The sequence below is a fragment of the Gymnodraco acuticeps genome, unplaced genomic scaffold, assembly GCF_902827175.1.
Source record: "Gymnodraco acuticeps unplaced genomic scaffold, fGymAcu1.1, whole genome shotgun sequence".
Taxonomy (NCBI): domain Eukaryota; kingdom Metazoa; phylum Chordata; class Actinopteri; order Perciformes; family Bathydraconidae; genus Gymnodraco; species Gymnodraco acuticeps.
In genome coordinates this window covers 91,706-111,705 of record NW_022991948.1, presented here as the reverse complement: position 1 = coordinate 111,705, position 20,000 = coordinate 91,706, and the positions used below count along the sequence as shown (strand labels likewise).

The following is a 20,000-nucleotide window of genomic DNA, read 5'->3' as shown; positions in this document are numbered from 1 at the left end:
GTGGCATATCAAGATGCTGATTAGACAGCATGATTATTGCACAGGTGTGCCTTAGGCTGGCCATAATAAAAGGCCACTCTGAAACGTGCAGTTTTGCTTTATTGGGGGGGTCTGAAAACCAGTCAGTATCTGGTGTGAGGGGTAGGGTTAGGGTTAGGGTAATGTTGTGAATCGAGTGGCCTGTGTTCGTCGTCCATACCATACGCCTGCCCATACCATAACCCCACCACCACCATGGGCCACTCGATTCACAACATTACCCTAACCCTACCCCTACCCCTCACACCAGATACTGACTGGTTTTCGGACCCCCCCAGACCCCCCCCAATAAAGCAAAAATGCACGTTTCAGAGTGGCCTTTTATTGTGGCCAGCCTAAGGCACACCTGTGCAATAATCATGCTGTCTAATCAGCATCTTGATATGCCACACCTGTGAGGTGGGATGGATTATCTCGGCAAAGGAGAAGTGCTCACTATCAGATTATTTCAGATTTGTGAACAATATTTGAGATAAATGGTTATTTTGTGTTTATAGAAAATGTTTTAGATCTTTGAGTTCATCTCATGAGAAATGGGAGCAAAAACAAAAGTGTTGCGTTTATATTTTTGTTCAGTGTATGTTGCCTTTTGAACCTACTCACCGTGTTGATGTCTTTAAGGTGGAGGGAGAATCTCTTCTCAGCATCTTTGTACGTCTGGACGCGAGGAGAAAGACTTTTATCATTTTCAACACTTCCTCCGTTTACATTATTGTTCTCATTCCCTCCTTCAGACGCTTCAACAGCATCTCCATCTTCCTCCACTTCTTCCAGCTGTGGATTTTCTTCTGTCGTCGTATCATGAGGCTCCAGAGATGTGATGTAAAGGGGCTGAAGACACACAGGGAGGGGAACACGTTAACGTAAAAGGCAAATAGAGTGGTGAAGGAATGAGTCCCAAAACTTGGAAATTAGTTAGCATTTTACCACTTGCGATTCCCTAATTTTGAAGTCGATGGGTTTTAAATGTGCTACATAAGGTATGTGGTTGACACAGGGTGAATAGATTTTTTTGTTCTAGGACATGAAATACGTCAGTAAAAAGTGACTAAATGAGAAGACTAGACGTCATCACGCCCAACATTAGCCACCTTTAGCTTAGCGGTGGTGACGTGAAGTCATGTGACCGTGCTGTAGTTCCTTTATAGCAGTGTTTCTCAAACATTTTCATACCAAGGACCACTTAACCAATAAAAAAACACTCGCGGACCACCTAACTCCACAAATATCCCAAAACACATCGTTTTAACAGATTACAAATTGCCTGAAAATGGTACAAACAGGTGGCAACATGTGTGACGAAGGTGTTGCGCTGGGCTATATCATGCAATCGAAAGTGAAACTTAACCTCGCTCCATTGCGTAGATATTCCCGCGAGAGTGCGGAAAACTTAAATTAACTTATTTATTTAAAATGTGAAATGTTACCAATATACTCACGGACCACCACTGGTCCGCGGACCACACTTTGAGAAGCACTGCTTTATAGCCTAATATTAGCCACCTTTAGCTTAGCGGTGGCCACGTGAAGTCATGTGACCGTGCTGTAGTTCCTTTATAGCCCAACATTAGCCTCCTTTAGCTTAGCGGTGGTGACGTGAAGTCATGTGACCGTGCTGTAGTTCCTTTATAGCCCAACATTAGCCACCTTTAGCTTAGTGGTGGTGACGTGAAGTCATGTGACCGTGCTGTAGTTCCTTTATAGCCCAACATTAGCCTCCTTTAGCTTAGCGGTGGTGACGTGAAGTCATGTGACCGTGCTGTAGTTCCTTTATAGCCCAACATTAGCCACCTTTAGCTTAGCGGTGGTGACATGAAGTCATGTGACCGTGCTGAAGTTCCTTTATAGCCCAACATTAGCCGCCTTTAGCTTAGCGGTGGTGACGTGAAGTCACTTGACCGTGCTGTAGTTCCTTTATAGCCCAACATTAGCCACCTTTAGCTTAGCGGTGGTGACATGAAGTCATGTGACCGTGCTGTAGTTCCTTTATAGCCTAACATTAGCCGCCTTTAGCTTAGCGGTGGAGACGTGAAGTCACTTGACCGTGCTGTAGTTCCTTTATAGCCTAACGTTAGCCGCCTAATACTCGCACCAGTCTATAGCAAATACAATAGTGCAAAATCACTAACATTTGACATTTTGTCAGCAACATAATATCAGAGTGGACCTAAAATAATTCATATTTGGATGGATGAAACAAAGAGGGAAAAATGTATCAAATCCACAAAGGAAAAATACAGAAAACTAAATTAATTAATCAAAAATAATACTTACAAAACGTCTCTCTAAAGTGCGTTTGACGTATGTCGTCGTGACGCTGAGCTGAGGTAACAGGAAGAGGATCACCTCTCCCACACTGTCTGCTGTCATCACGATGTTCATCCACTCCGTGTAGGATAAGGACTGCAACGGCAAAAAGACAAAGACAAGATGTATTTTATTAATCCCAATTTGGGAAACATTTTTGGAAATGCACCAACAAACCTGCTTCTTGAAGTTTTGCAGACAGGTTTTAATAATGCCGTCACTCTAAAGGTTTAATGGTGTGTGTGCGTGCGTGTGTGTGTGTGTGTGTGTGTGACTCAGGCTCATCTCTACTATTCTCACATACTGTACACAGGGTGAAACAAAAGAGATGATACAGACAAAGATTTTACTCAGGGTGAAATAATTCTAAAATATAAACATCTCAAAATAGACTAGAAATAAACCAGCATTCGAAAGTTCAGAACATATACAGATGACCGGGAAGATAACAAATCTATACACTGTCTGACATGTAAAAAAACACTATTAAAAAGGGCCAATTTTCTGATAATATAAGCAGGATATCATTTACATAAAGTATACAATTTGAACCATTAAGATACAGTCGTTGCGGTTTCCCTCTTGAATTACTGTCTTGTTGATAAATGATGCTAACAGTTAACAGTTTAATGTTAGCATGTAGCATAATGTCCAGTGAAAACATTGGTTTCTAAAATTTTAAATGGTAGTTAAGAGTACTTAAAAACCAAGTATGCATCACTTTAAGAGTTATAGAGGATTAGATTGATATTATTCTTTGTTTTACTTATTCATCATCTTCATCAAATCCTATGAACCAACACTGAAAGTATCTACCTATGAGATATGAGTGTTAGACATTACATGTTAGACGCTTTTATCCAAAGCGACTTACATACTCAATACTGTGGGCAATCCCCACAGGAGTAATTGGGGGTGAAGTGTCCCAGGGACACAAAGACATGCTGACTGCAGTGGGAATCGAACTTGCTATCCTCTGATTCGAAGATCAGCGCACTAACCCACTGCGCCACACGCCTCCTTCTTAGGCGAGTGGCCTGTTAGATATATATTCCTCTTCTAGTACATTTCAAAAGGTTGCTCAAAAATTATCTCATTATTATAAAGTGAAATTGAACTGTGCCTGTGGGTATGTATGTATTATTATTATGTGCACTTATTTGTATTTTTTTGATGGCGAAAATTGGATGACCATTTTAGTTTTCACCTCGTAAATTGCATGAAATTATGAGCTGTTTTGTTTTGTGTATGTTTTGTGTGTGTGAGGACCCCAGGAAGAAAAGCCAAGACTCATGCTAGTGCTAATGGCGATCCTAATAAAGAATGATAAGAATGAGCCATAGAGCTCCATTGCTGCACTGGGAGACATGTTCCTATATTACAATGAAAACACACTGTAGTTTTCTTTTATTCAACACGCTATACACTCTCCTGCTGCCTTTCTATGTTGTGCTCCATGGCTGATTGAAAACACACTTACCCACAGAGTTCCTGTCCGGGGAATAGCAAAGACAGAGCGCATCTGATGGTCGAAGAAATGCACCCCCTGCGAAAAGTAACTGGATACAAAAAAAGAAAGCAAAACAATGAAGCATGAAATGAAAGACAGTTTAAATCTAAGTTCTTTCACGGAAGCAAACCGAACCGAAGTAAATTCAACTTGATGGTCAAATGGAGCTTTAGTCAGACATGCTGCCACTTTTATGATGTGCAAAACAATAAGATAAGCAAATGTACAGAAGAGGATATTTTGTATCTGAACTAACGTGATTTTTTGTTTGGAGATTTTCTAATTTTCTTCCTCAGAATTCCAACTTTTTTTCTCAGATTTCCGAATATTTTTCCCAGTTTCCTAATTTTTTTGCTTAGAATATAGATTTTTTTCTCACTATCCCATTCTTTGTGCTTAGAATATAGATTTTTTTTCTCACTATCCAATTTTTTTTGCTTAGAATTCCCCCAAAAATTCTTAGAATTCCAATTTTTTTTCTCAGAATTCTGCCTAAAATCAGTCCAAGAGATTTTGTTTAATTAAGAGCTTCAACTCTAACCACCTCAAGCCTAACCCTAACCATCAAATTTAGAAGTTTCCATAGAGGTTCTCTACTTCAACACTTATTGAAACAGGGCTATAGAATCAGGTTGTGTCATTTAAAAATGTTCCGTAATATAACTTATCTCAGGTAGAGAAAATGTTGGGAACATTCTGAATGTCCTCTTCCAATATCAGAGCAACATGATAACAAAGGTATCAACTGTAGCTGTGAACATGGCAGGATGTGTGATGACCTAGAAGAGCATCAGGACTGTTTGAGGCATATGATAGCTATGTGATTAACATGATGATTCAGCCTCTATGGAGAGAGACATATGACAAGCATGCTCATTTCTGACGTGGAGCTAATCTGAAGTAAACATTGAATACTGCTTTCTATTCCTCCATCTTGTGACTGTGTAACTCCCTCTCTTGGATATCAGCTTGTGAAGGACACTGCTCAGGAACTAGTTGATGCTCTGTATGTGATGACTACTTCCATTCTGGAGAGGATCACAGATACATGGATCCTGAGATTGAAGCTCAAGCCGGGGACGAGTGAGATTTTTCTAACAGAAACAGAGAGGCTCTCTCACCCTGCGTACGCATTCTCCTGAGACAACAGTAGTCCCGGTGCGTTCAAAGGCCAGCAGACCTCGGTGGTGAGGTGGCGTTTCTGAACAGTGATGGGGTTGTAGAGCCTCCTCAGATCCCACGTCTTCAGATAACGGTCCTCTCCTGCCGACACTAAAAGGTGCCTGAGGGTAGAAGGAGAAAGAGTTTCAAGTCAGTTTTCAATAAAATCTATTTAAAGGTGCCCTATTATACTGATTTTCATCAATATGTTATAGGTCTCAGATATATATACAGAGCCTGTCTCTGATTGGCTGAAACACCAAACAGATCATTGCAACATCCCATAATCCCCTCTGTTTCAGCCCTGTTTCCAAAGTGCTGATTCTCTGTCTGTTACGGCTGTGGCTCAGTGGATAGTGTGCTGGACTTCGAATCAGGGGATAGAAAGTTCGAGCCCCACTGCAGTCAGCATGTCGTTGTGTCCCTGAGACACTTCACCCCAAATGGCTCCTGTGGGGATTGTCCACAGTATTGAGTATGTAAGTCGCTTTGGATAAAAGCATCTAACAGGTGACATGTCATGTAATGTTACTTTAGATGAAAATAAGGAGCCCCTCCCCACGCTCCTCTGGGAGATATTTGGTTAAAAATAACACAATAGAGGTTTCTCAATACTCAAATTTCCCCTCCTCGACTCCCCTCCTCGAGACCTAGTCCCGCCCACAGGAGATGCGAGTGGAGGAGCCGAGGAGGGGAGCCGAGGAGAGAGGAGGGGAAGCAGCAGACGGTTAGAGAAATGAGAACTCCTCTCCTCTGAGCGGTCATCTTAAAGAGACGTCCATTAATGATGACAGGAGGCACAGCAGCCCTCTGTCTGATGGACAGATGTGTTCATCAGACAATAACAGGCTACAGATGCGGACACACACACACACACACACACATATTTATATAAATATATACATATTCAGAATCAAACAAGTATGAGAGCACTCTCATAATAACGTAACACAATCAGAGACCGGCGCACTGAAATCCATTTCCGGGTCACTACCGGAGGACCGAGGAGTCGAGGAGTCGAGGAGTCGAGGAGTCGAGGAGGGGAAATTAGAGTATTGAGAAACCTCTAATGGTGCTCTAGGAGGAGATTCAGGTGATAAGGTGGGGGGGGGGGGGGGGGTTACCTTGGTTGCTGATTGGCTAATGGGTACACAAGACAAAACATCGTTATGACATCATAAAGTGGCCAAAATCTGATCAGCTCATTTTCAGACAGGTTTTTATAGAAATGGATCAAAAAGAGAGAGAATCTTTGTTCCTGAAACTTTCAGAGTCTCTTTCCACAGAGGGGACACATGTTGATGAAGAAGAGACATGAAGAAGAGGGGACACATGTTGATGTAGAAGAGACATGAAGAAGAGGGGACACATGTTGATGTAGAAGAGACATGAAGAAGAGGGGACACATGTTGATGTAGAAGAGACATGAAGAAGAGGGGATACATGTTGATGTAGAAGAGACATGAAGAAGAGGGGACACATGTTGATGTAGAAGAGACATGAAGAAGAGGGGACACATGTTGATGTAGAAGAGACATGAAGAAGAGGGGACACATGTTGATGTAGAAGAGACATGAAGAAGAGGGGACACATGTTGATGTAGAAGAGACATGAAGAAGAGGGGACACATGTTGATGTAGAAGAGACATGAAGAAGAGGGGACACATGTTTGATGTAGAAGAGACATGAAGAAGAGGGGACACATGTTGATGTAGAAGAGACATGAAGAAGAGGGGACACATGTTGATGTAGAAGAGACATGAAGAAGAGGGGACACATGTTGATGTAGAAGAGACATGAAGAAGAGGGGACACATGTTGATGTAGAAGAGACATGGAGAAGAGGGGACACATGTTGATGTAGAAGAGACATGAAGAAGAGGGGACACATGTTGATGTAGAAGAGACATGAAGAAGAGGGGACACATGTTGATGTAGAAGAGACATGAAGAAGAGGGGACACATGTTGATGTAGAAGAGACATGAAGAAGAGGAGACACATGTTGATGTAGAAGAGACATGAAGAAGAGGGGACACATGTTGATGTAGAAGAGACATGAAGAAGAGGGGACACATGTTGATGTAGAAGAGACATGAAGAAGAGGGGACACATGTTGATGTAGAAGAGGGGACACATGTTGATGTAGAAGAGACATGGAGAAGAGGGGACACATGTTGATGTAGAAGAGGGGACACATGTTGATGTAGAAGAGACATGAAGAAGAGGGGACACATGTTGATGTAGAAGAGACATGAAGAAGAGGGGACACATGTTGATGTAGAAGAGACATGAAGAAGAGGGGACACATGTTGATGCAGAAGAGACATGAAGAAGAGGGGACACATGTTGATGTAGAAGAGACATGAAGAAGAGGGGACACATGTTGATGTGGAAGAGACATGAAGAAGAGGGGACACATGTTGATGTAGAAGAGACATGGAGAAGAGGGGACACATGTTGATGTGGAAGAGACATGAAGAAGAGGGGACACATGTTGATGTAGAGAGACATGAAGAAGAGGGGACACATGTTGATGTAGAAGAGACATGAAGAAGAGGGGACACATGTTGATGTAGAAGAGACATGAAGAAGAGGGGGACACATGTTGATGCAGAAGAGACATGAAGAAGAGGGGACACATGTGATGTAGAAGAGCATGAAGAAGAGGGGACACATGTTGATGTGGAAGAGACATGAAGAAGAGGGGACACATGTTGATGTAGAAGAGACATGAAGAAGAGGGGACACATGTTGATGTAGAAGAGACATGAAGAAGAGGGGACACATGTTGATGTAGAAGAGACATGAAGAAGAGGGGACACATGTTGATGTAGAAGAGACATGAAGAAGAGGGGACACATGTTGATGTAGAAGAGACATGAAGAAGAGGGGACACATGTTGATGTAGAAGAGACATGAAGAAGAGGGGACACATGTTGATGCAGAAGAGACATGAAGAAGAGGGGACACATGTTGATGTGGAAGAGACATGAAGAAGAGGGGACACATGTTGATGTGGAAGAGACATGAAGAAGAGGGGACACATGTTGATGTAGAAGAGACATGAAGAAGAGGGGACACATGTTGATGTAGAAGAGACATGGAGAAGAGGATGTTGCACAATAGGTGACCTTTAAAGACACGTTTTTAAGGAAGCAATACATAATTTTCCATCCGAAAGAAATATAAAAATGGATTGGTAAAGTTATAATCCGACCTAAACAGGATTTTTTTTAATTAACTGCAGACGAAAATGAGCTTTTATGGCTAAATGTGTCACTTTTTCTTTATGGAATCAAGCGCTAATCTTACTTAATGTGCACTGTCCATTCTTATATAAATACATTTAAAAATACAAATACATGAAAGGTACATTTTATAATTCAAAGGATATTTCACAGCTAAACAAATAGACATTGTAAGATTGTTTCAAGATCTATGTTATATTTGAATCCCTTTCTTCGGTCTTCTTTTTCGTTATAATGACATAAGCGAATATCTGCTCTAGTGAATATGTGAATTCATTCCAACTCTTGACTATGACATGAAATGCATCCTTCACCTCGCATTGATCCCACCTGACAGAAGTGTCTGCCATAAAACTAATGAACACGGAGCAATCAATATCAATACAGACAGATTCCTTTGAGAGGAGAAGCAGTGGGGTTTGAATGTGGAGAGAGAAAAGATGACAAAGCGTTTCATCTGGTTCAACATGGCTGTGTAATTAAAAAGCAGTGATCCAGACCGGATGCGTGTTCTCACTCTGGAGGAAAATCTTCTTATTCGTGTAGAGTTCAACTTCAGGTTAATACCTTCTACAACGACATGCCTTCAGAGAATAGAAACTCACACGAGTAAAGCACAGTGTAAATGATTAATAGTGTTAATCATGTTTACATCATGCTGTTGTTTTTCCTGTATTGTGTTGTTTTAATTCGTTTGTTTATTTCTGATTGATTAGTATTTTCTGCACGTTTTGTGTGTTTCCTGTTATTTTTTATGTATAGCTTAATTTTTTTTTTCTCTTTCTGCTTTCTTCTTATTTGTTTGTGGTGTGTCGTATAACCCTGGGACTTATTGAACCCCCTCAACACATATATTTTGTATATCTGAACAAAAGTCTTTGGGAGTTAGGAGAATTCGGAGATTTTCTGATTTTGTTGCCTTCAGAATTCCGAACTTTTTCTCAGAATTCCGAACTTTTTCTCAGAATTCCGAACTTTTTCTCAGAATTCCGAACTTTATCTCAGAATTCCACCTTTTTTCTTTTTAGAATAAAAATCGGATTCTCAGAATCACGATTTTCTTTCTCATTTTCCCAACTTGTTTTGTTTGAATTCTGCATTTTTTTCGGAATTCACCTTTTTTCTTCGTGGAATTCCCCCAAAAAATGTCTTAATGATTTTTTTTTTCGAAATCCCGACTCGAGCTTAATTTTTTTTTTCTCTTTCTGCTTTTTTCTTATTTTTTTGTGGTGTGTCGTATAACCCTGTGACTTATTGACCGCTCCCGACACATATCTTTATTTTTTTAATTCACTATCTGGATATTACCCAGGTCTTATGCTCATAATTTTGAGATTTTGAGAAAAAGTCATAATTTTGAGAAAAAGTCATAATTTTTGAGATTTTGAGAAAAAGTCATAATTTTGATAACAAAGTGCTTTTCTCTTTCTGCTTTTTCCATTATTTGTTTGTGGTGTGTCGTATAACCCTGGGACTTATTGAACCCCCTCAACACATATATTTTTTACATCTGAACAAAAGTCTTTGGGAGTTAGGAGAATTCGGAGATTTTCTGATTTTGTTGCCTTCAGAATTCCGAACTTTTTCTCAGAATTCCGAACTTTTTCTCAGAATTCCGAACTTTTTCTCAGAATTCCGAACTTTTTCTGAGAATTCCAAACTTTTTCTCAGAATTCCGAACTTTATCTCAGAATTCCACCTTTTTTCTTTTTAGAATAAAAATCGGATTCTCAGAATCACGATTTTCTTTCTCAGATTCCCAACTTGTTTTGTTTGAATTCTGCATTTTTTTTTGGAATTCAACTTTTTTCTTCGTGGAATTCCCCCAAAAAATGTCTTAATGATTTTTTTTCTCGAAATCCCGACTCGAGCTTAATTTTTTTTTCTCTTTCTGCTTTTTTCTTATTTTTTTGTGGTGTGTCGTATAACCCTGTGACTTATTGACCGCTCCCGACACATATCTTTATTTTTTTAATTCACTATCTGGATATTACCCAGGTCTTATGCTCATAATTTTGAGATTTTGAGAAAAAGTCATAATTTTGAGAAAAAGTCATAATTTTTGAGATTTTGAGAAAAAGTCATAATTTTGAGAACAAAGTGCTTTTCTCTTTCTGCTTTCTTCTTATTTGTTTGTGGTGTGTCGTATAACCCTGGGACTCATTGAACCCCCTCAACACATATATGTTTTACATCTGAACAAAAGTCTTTGGGAGTTAGGAGAATTCGGAGATTTTCTGAATTTGTTGCCTTCAGAATTCCGAACTTTCTTTTTCTCAGAATTCCACCTTTTTTCTTTTTAGAATTAAAAAAAACAAATTCTCAGATTCCAAACTTTTTTTTGTTTGAATTTCTCGGAATTCAACTTTTCTCTTTGTGGAATTCCCAAAAAAAAAATCTCGAAATCCCGACTCGAGAAAAAAATAGCTTAATTTATTTTTCTCTTTTTGACATTACATGTTACTTGTTAGACGCTTTTACCCAAAGCGACTTACATACTCAATACTGTGGCCAATCCCCACAGGAGCAATTTGGGGTGAAGAGTCTCAGGGACACAACGACATGCTGACTGCAGTGGGGTTTGAACCTGTGATAGGTTTGAACCTGATCCGAACACAAACGCACTAGTCCACTGCGCCACAGCCTCCTCTTTCTGCTTTTTTCTTATTTTTTTGTGGTGTATCGTATAACCCTGTGACTTATTGACCGCTCCCGACACATATCTTTATTTTTGTATTCACTATCTGGATATTACCCAGGTCTTATGCTCATGATTTTGAGATTTTGAGAAAAAGTCATTTTGAAATTTTGAGGAAAAGTCATAATTTTTAGATTTTGAGGAAAAGTCAGAATTTTGAGAACAAAGCGCTCTTTATGCTTATTTCTTATTTTTGTGTGGTGTGTCGTATAACCCTGTGACTTATTGACCGCTCCCGACACATGTGTTGGAAAATATTTATAAAAACATGAATAAAAAGGAAATTAAATTAAAAGAACTGTTTTACAAAATAGTCAAATATTGTGGATAAAAAAAAACGTTCTGGCTGCAAACGTCAAAATACTAAATGTGATTGAAGAAAACAACACATTTCATCTGTATCTGGAAAACCATGTGAGTGTATTGTAGTTCAGATTTACTCATTATATCTGCGCTAGAAAGGCTGCCTTGTTGCTCTCTAGTATTGGTGATAGCAAGTAAGTAAGATATTATACAGCACCTTTTAAAAATAAACAACAATAAGAAGCCTACATATACGGGAGGCGTGTGGCGTAGTGGGTTAGTGCGTTGGTGTTCGGATCAGGGGAGCACAGGTTCAAACCCCACTGCAGTCAGCATGTCGTTGTGTCCCTGAGACCCCAAATTGCTCCTGTGGGGATTGCCTACAGTATTGAGTATGTAAGTCGCTTTGGATAAAAGCGTCTAACAAGTGACATGTCATGTAATGCCGTCAACCCGGTATCACGGCAAGACGTGAACATGTGGCGATTTGCCACGCTGGGAGACGTGAAGATGTTACGATTTCGTCCCTTCAAACGTGACAGTTACACGGTATTGTTAACATGGCCCACCGGTGCAGAAATACCCGGTGTGAAAACAGCATTTCCCGTGTTATGCAGGTTATTCCGTCTTTATTCAAGAGCGTTTCAATTTGAGGGCATCATTCATTGATTTCACGTTCAGATTCACTTTCAGTCAAACCTTGCGCTTCGATTTGCTCTGCTTCTGCTCCAACTGTACGCTTGCACTCAGATATATTGCTGCTTGCACAGATTTCCTGTTTTCCAGTTTAAAACCTTCTCCGGAAGTTTTTCCTTGTACGATGTGAGGGTCTAAGGACAGAGGGTCTAAGGACAGAGGGTCTAAGGATAGAGGGTGTCGTTTTTCTCATACTGATATTCTGAACAATCTGTGCTGTTGTATTTGCTGTAAAGTGCCTCTACTGTAGGCTATTTGTATTATATCTACAGCACTTTGGCTCCACCAAGAATCGTTTATATATGTGCTCCCCGGGCGCCGTGCATAATGGCAGCCCACTGCTCCTAACACTAGGATGGGTCAAATGCAGAGAACCCGTTTCGTTACATAGAACCTGTACTACGCAATGACAATAAGTTGAATCTTCTTCTTCAATAAATAAAACTTGATTTGATTCTCCTTGTACTCAGGCTGCTTCTGTGCGCTGACTGCGCTCGTCACATGTCTGCTCTCAGACGTCTCCCAGCGTGGTAAATCACCACATGTTCACGTCGTGCCGTGATACCGGGGACAGCTGTACAGATATACACTTCAGCTCATTTACAGGGAAGGCATATTGGTAGAATGGTGGTGTTAAAAAATGTTTAAAATAGTGAGTCATGTCATGGTAAAACTCAACACTCAATATGATGTGATCAACAGATAACAAGAAAAAAACACTCGTTTTGCATTTCGACTAACTGACCACATTTAAAACGAGACCTGCTAGCTGCATTAGCGTCCCTTCATTTTATGGGTTCAATTGAGGACAGAGGAGTTGAAATGACGGCTCATTATACGTTTTTAAAAAGGGATCATTCCTGCAGAGAGGGGGGGGGGGGCTCTGGTGTATGAGATTAAACTCATGTAGGCGAGGGCGAGCATCAGCAGAGTCTGGAAGCTGATCAATACACATTTAAAAAATCTTCTCAGAAGTCGTTTTTCAGCATTTCTACCCGAATTGTAATCTCAGCATTTCTCCAAAAACTGTATTCATGTCGAGGCAGAAGAGACTGTGTGGAAGCATTTAAATCACATGACACCAAAAGCAACATTAATCATTTTAGAGGTGGGTTGTCAGCAACTTAAAAGAATAGTACAGACTTCCACTACTTGAGCAGTTTAGAGGAAATAAAACTCCTTAATATCCGAGGAAGATGGCAGTCCGGCAAATGTCTGATTTTTTGGATTGAATAAAAAGCCAATTTCTGCACAGTATATTTCTTAAACCCGTTTGCTGACATGCATAGGTGATGAAAATCTTTCTCCTCATCTACACATTCATCAGCGGAGTAACGGAGCAGATAAATCCTTTGAGAGGGATGAACCCCGTCTCCGATGGTTTAAATGAAATGCTGAGCTATGACCTTACATTACTCATCAACTATTGGCTGGTCAGTGTTCATCTCTACACCTGTACCAATTAGGATGTACTCATATTAGGAACATTAAGCTGATCTGGATCAAAGCAGAATCTTTCCCGTACTTTGGTTTGACAGTTGGCTAGCGAAAAGGTGATTTGGGGAAACCAAATATCTGCATGGAGACTCCTATAGAGACAATTATTTAAATTGTGGAAATTGGACATTCATTTGTTGTTTTACGCATCTTAAAAAGGACCCTAAAGTGTTCATTTTCTGGTTCATATTTGTGCCTCATTTTCACCCTCTGTCTGAAACCAGAGCCCAGTTTGCTTTGATTGGTTAGCTGGCCGGCTCTGTTGTGATTGGTCAACCGCTTAGAGATGTCCCGCCCCTTAGCCTATCACGTACAATGTGTTGGAGCGCTATCCAATAGAAGTGCAAGTGTTACAACAACCTAAAGAACACACTACAGCAAAAGGAAAACCCCTAATAGGGCCTCTTTAATCCTATTTTTTCTTACGCCAACCTTTAGCTAATGATTACATTTTCTTCCATAAACTACTCTGCAGGCATTCGATTTGGGCTACTTACCAGAAACAAGTGTGCTAGCCAATAGGAGAGGGAGTGTTACACAGTGATGTCACTATGTAAACAAAAGAGTCCAATGGAGGAGAATGAAATACCTCAGAAAGTAATGTTTTACTTCCTCCATAAATACTCCTTGGCTGTGATTTCTGAAGGTCTTAAGCCAGATAAATAATGCTTGCAGGAAGTCTAAGCTTCAGAGTTTATTGAGCATCTAAATTCAAATATTCAGAAAGGCTGAAGGCCAGTGGATGTTGACTAGAGAGAGATGATCTGAGCGGTGTTGGCCTCGAGAGGACATGGCAGACCGCCCGGCCTTGTACCCTACTTTTTGAATTAGTGCCGTAGTAGAAAGGAACAAGAGCTTTTCTGTCAAACTTCAGTTCTCTACTTTCAAGATTTACCGAACCAGCATTCAAACAACACACCTTATAATTGGCTGTAAATAAAACTGCCAAGCTAATGGGTAAAGAAACTGATAAAGAAGAAGTCCTGCATCCTCCCTTCTGTGATCCAGCAACATGTGTTTGATTACTGGTTATTCAACTTGATCTGTCCTGCATGTGCAAACTGTTTCCTCTCAGTGATCCTGCCGTTATGATAAATGTTTGTTGTTCATGTATCGTGTCTTGATATTTGTCTGTTGGTGTTACACATGGAGCTGCTGTGATGCAAGTCACATTTCAGGCTTGATCTGACCATTAAAGTATTATCGTATCGTATCGTATCGTATCGTATCGTATCGTATCGTATCGTATCCACCAATAACACTTGGAGGTGTTTGTGAATTCAAATCCGATCATGAAGGTGTTCTTCTCCCCATAATGACCAAGTCGCTGCACATTATCCCGCTTATTACACGGCCACGTTCTCAACAAAGTAACAACATGACTCCCTATATTAATTGAAATGCTTTTATAGATTTAGAAAATGTTTTTATTGAGTTAAAAAAATAGTACGCTATTATTTATTTAATTAAAACGACATGCATCCGCTAAGAAAAATAGTCCGTTGTTACCGTTTGAAATACTTAGCAGCGGCAGGAAGTGCTTCCATTGCGTTTTTGAGGAGCTTTTTGATTACAGATTTGAAAACATCGCTGCTTGCTTTAAAAGTAGCACACTTCATGAAGTCAAAGCTTGGGAAGTATCTAGATATCCCTGCCCTAATGCCAACTGCACACTGAATATGTGCCGTTTGATGTCTATGTCTGGACCCTTGCGTGAAAAGGAGGGTTTCTGCCCCGTTACTTCTGCGCTGTTTTCTTGACGCTCTTGTCTTTTTGAAAAGCAAACTCCATGCACTTTGCTTTTCAGCCAAACTGTATACAGTTAAATCGACCGAACTTCTTTCTGCAGATTTGAGCGTCCTTAACAACGGTCAATAAGTCCTTGTCTGTCTGTTCTGGATTAACAACGTGTCACCTGTTCTGAATTGACCAATCAGAATTGATTATTCAACTAAGCCATGTAATAACCACCAATAACACTTGGAGGTGTTTGTGAATTCAAATCCGTTTGAAGCTGTTGCAATGTACGATACGATACACTTTATTGTCCCCGTAAGGAAATGTGTTCTGGACTCTGTCCTGCAGTTCCGCATACATGTACATATACAAACATAGTGCACATTAAGAGACATACACATATCATCAGTCATACACCGTTTGATCCACATGTACTCTCTCTCTATGTACGTCACACACATACACATCAGATTCCTGTGACATTACGAGAGTGCAGCTTCAGCATACAGGTGATTTTCGATGTGAAAGTGATTACCTGGAGGCGGGGCAGAAGGCCAGGGCCCGGACGGCGTGGTCGTGAGCCAGGAAGCATCGATACGGCAACAAGCTGAGCGACTTATCCGGCTGTCGAACTCGCAACAGCGCCGACTTTGTGTTCAGATCCCACAGACCCACCGTCCCTGGAGAAACAGAGGAAACACGTGACACATGTGTCTACATCAAATGATTATTCTTTCCTATATAACGCCTGTCACATTTCCCATGTCCTAACTCTTCAAAATGATTATTCTGTCAAATGAAATGTCTGAAATCCAAATAAATGAGTTTGTAATGATTCAAAACTGTAGAAATGTATCACTTGGACGGTGAAATACATACAACTCATAATTTAAAGAAACTACTCCATTGATTAACTAATAATTAGCAATTTGTGGGGTTTTCTTTCAGATTGTTCGATTGTTATGCAGTTATTCTATGTATCTAAGTGTTAAATGTGTTATGTATGTGTGACGGAGCGGGTCACAGAGGGACTGACTCCGCCACTGACAGCCGACACACCAAACATTTCCTGCTCTCTTCCGTCAAATGAACCATGCAATTTCTTATTTATTTTTACTTTTGTTAATTATGGGGAATGATTGTATTAAGAGGTGGTTAACCTGTTTTATGTTTGGGTCGGATTTTTATGTTGAAATGTGGTTTTGAGCTCATTGTGTCACCTGTTGACGGTAAGCCTGTGGGAGGGGCTATGGGCTCATAAGGGACGGGTTTTTTTGGACTGGGGCACTCTGAAGAATGTTGCAGTGAAGGCAACAGCTGGGACGTGTTCGGGGATTTGTTGCAGAGAAGGCAACAGCCAGAACACGTTTACTCTGAATGAGTGATGGACGGCCTGTTTTTGTCTTTTATTTTGTTTGTTTAAGGTATGCTGGTTCGTATATTTTTTGTTTCTGTTAAGAATAAAGTTTTTTGGAGCGTAACTCAACCGACTAGGCCAGTGTTTGTGAACGGACAAATAGAGCCCCGTCACAGTATGCCTTGTGATAAAAAAAATCAAATCTATTTGAACCTGCAAAATACATCAAAACGTATTTAAAAGAAAGACTTCATTGATTATCGAGTAGTGAGTGATATTCGTAGGAACAAATATCCTTTCCCCCTCAGTGACAGGAACAATAAAGAGGCGTCCGGATGAACCTGAGGGGTTTGTTCCTACAGACACTGAAGCGATTGACCAAAAGCATCTCCAGAAATCAATTCATACCATCGTAAAATCCAATAGCAATTATATTGTGTGGTTTTTCGGGCAGCCAATCCATACACAGGACTTGTCCGCTCCGTTCGTGGCGAGGCGCTTTGAAGGAGCCCAGCTTCAGCGTTAAAACTCCCTCTGCCTGCGGAAAACACCAGAACAAATGTCACTGCAGGAACACTGAACACTGCAGGAGAGCTAAGCTAAACAAGGTAGAAAGAGGAGGAGAAGAGACACAAGCATTTTGAATAGGAACATACCTTATATACCGGCAGCTGCTCACCGTCTTTCCCTGCAGAGAAAAACATAAATCACACGTGTTTATTGGGGTTAAAACGAGGATGCATTGAGCGTAGATTTAGAGAAGCATTCCTTTGTACAACTTTTGTTTTTTCATCATTAATGCAAAAAGTGAAAAATAATTTGGTTTATGTAATGACATCTCAAAATGCTCGCAGTGAGTATTACAGGTTCAAATCAAGTCAAATCAAGTTTTATTTATATAGCACATTTATAAACGATTCTTGGTGGAGCCAAAGTGCTGTACATATAATAAAAATAGCCTACAGTAGAGACACTTTACAGCAAATACAACGGCACAGATTGTTCAGAAGATCAGTATGAGAAAAACGACACCCTCTGTCCTTAGACCCTCTGTCCTTAGACCCTCTGTCCTTAGACCCTCTGTCCTTAGACCCTCTGTCCTTAGACCCTCTGTCCTTAGACCCTCTGTCCTTGGACCCTCTGTCCTTAGACCCTCTATCCTTAGACCCTCTGTCCTTAGACCCTCTGTCCTTAGACCCTCTGTCCTTAGACCCTCTGTCCTTGGACCCTCTGTCCTTAGACCCTCTATCCTTAGACCCTCTGTCCTTAGACCCTCTGTCCTTAGACCCTCTATCCTTAGACCCTCTGTCCTTAGACCCTCTGTCCTCGGACCCTCTGTCCTTGGACCCTCTGTCCTTAGACCCTCTGTCCTTAGACCCTCTGTCCTTAGACCCTCACATCGTACAAGGAAAAACTTCCAGTGAAAACCCACAGTTTAAAGGGAACATGGGAGAAACCTCAGGGAGAGCAACGGAGGAGGGATCCCTCTCCCAGGACGGACAGACGTGCAATAGATGCCGTGTGTAAATCCAAGAGATAATACATTTTACAGCATATAGACTGAATGTTAGGAAATGCATGTGTCTGTAATAAGAAGATGAATCCACGAGGATGTCAGCTATAGGATCTGTTAGCATCAGTTTAAACTGTACTTTGTGCTTGGGGTCAGGCTGGGCTCCAACTGATTTAAGTTTTTATGAACAGCCACATTTGAGTGCTCAGTGAAAGGGTCATAGGGATATTTTCATTTAAATAAAACAGGGAACAGCAAACATTTTCAGACAGTGAATAGTAGGCAGCATTCACTCAGTTGTTGTTCTCATGTCTGTCCAAAATGCAAAAATTAGTTTATGAATTCTTGCATTATGGTATGGCCAAAAATGCATGTTTTGCCGTGATTATAGTTACACTGACCATGGAATCAGTTTGATGAAATTCCATCAAGGCATTCCTGAGATAATGTGTTCACTAGAACTGGACTAACATACAACCAGCAAGCCGAATGTCTGCATGAAAGAATAACATATAATAATATATATTTCTGTAATATGAGCCTATATTCCAGCTACTGCAGCCTTTTGGACTTTTTTAGAATAGTTTAATTCTCCGGGTTATTTTCTTTATTGTTTTATATTTGATATAATATTTTTCATTTGTATTTTGTATTGTTAATTCTTTATTCCACTTTTTAAGTATTTGTATTTTAATGTATGAACACACTGCTGCTTCTGTAACGACATCATTTCCAAAATTGGGATCAATAAAGTATATATCTATCTATATCCATCATCGATAAAAGTAAAAAGATATAATTAAATTAAAAAGATGGGCGAATTATGCGCACATTGTTCAATCATAAAATAAGAAAATCTGTATGAAAATATATCTGCATTGGTGTGTTAGTGTAAATAAAGATATCATGATGTACTTCACAGGTAGGAGGGTACGGGGAACATGATAGACAGACAGACAGACAGACAGACAGACAGACAGACAGACAGACAGACAGACAGACAGACAGACAGACAGACAGACAGACAGACAGACAGAGAGAGATAGAGATAGAGAGATAGAGATAGAGAGATAGAGATAGAGAGATAGAGAGATAGAGAGATAGAGAGAGATAGAGAGAGACAGATTAATGAGATGCAGATTAAAGTGACGCAGCAGCTGATAAAACCCTCAAGTTGTTGTGAAATGACTGCACGTTAACTTAAGCACCACTTTAGAAGTCAATCTGCCGCCGGCCCTGACAATCACTGCTGTTTACTGGATGTGAAATCCAATAACAGAAAGAGGTGTCCGACGGTTCCCCATCATTAGCTTCCTCCAGTTTAGATTACAGAGTTCATATCAATACACCTCCCCCCCCCTCCCCCCCCCTCACTTCTCCACATCTTCCTTCAACTCACGTCAGAAGAACTATATATCGTATTGTCATACTGATATTCTGTACACGCTTGTCCAGTGCTTAACTTTACACATAAATCCTGAGCATGATCTTAGTGTAAAAAGCCTCAAACTGCAGACTGAAGAAGGACTGGTTCATGTGTTTAATAACAGTAATAACACACACTTCGTCCTGGCCTCCATGTGACCCGTCCTGGGTGATTGACACAGTGTCGGGATACTAGAAGGAACATTCACAGCTTCCAACACTAACATCTGGCTGCGGTGATGCATCTTCTTTGTCATTTCAATTATAGATCCTTGTCTGATGGAGAACGGCGCTGTAAATTATGTGCGTTCACTACACACTCTCTTTTGTCTTTTTTACCCCTCCTCCTCCAATTCTGCAGTTTTAACAGCCTCTCTTTCACTTCCTCATTCATTCGGGAGATGGGACAGACAAAAGCCATTTACAATTATCTGTCGCAAACAGCACTGAGAGGGTGGAGAGATAGGGACACACCAGTGGCGTAACAAGGTTGTGATTGGCCCCGGTGC

The 20,000-nt window shown here is 40.5% G+C and overlaps 1 protein-coding gene across 1 annotated transcript in view; it reads right to left on the bottom strand.

Moving 5' to 3' along the window:
- Window positions 1-20,000, bottom strand: part of gtf3c2 (general transcription factor IIIC, polypeptide 2, beta) — a 51,683-nt gene that overhangs the window by 5,651 nt on the left and 26,032 nt on the right. The window contains 7 exon segments of the mRNA XM_034200604.1: window positions 643-870; window positions 2,314-2,442; window positions 3,827-3,905; window positions 4,978-5,139; window positions 15,732-15,876; window positions 16,962-17,091; window positions 17,210-17,241. Coding sequence (XP_034056495.1) covers window positions 643-870; window positions 2,314-2,442; window positions 3,827-3,905; window positions 4,978-5,139; window positions 15,732-15,876; window positions 16,962-17,091; window positions 17,210-17,241 — 905 coding nt within the window.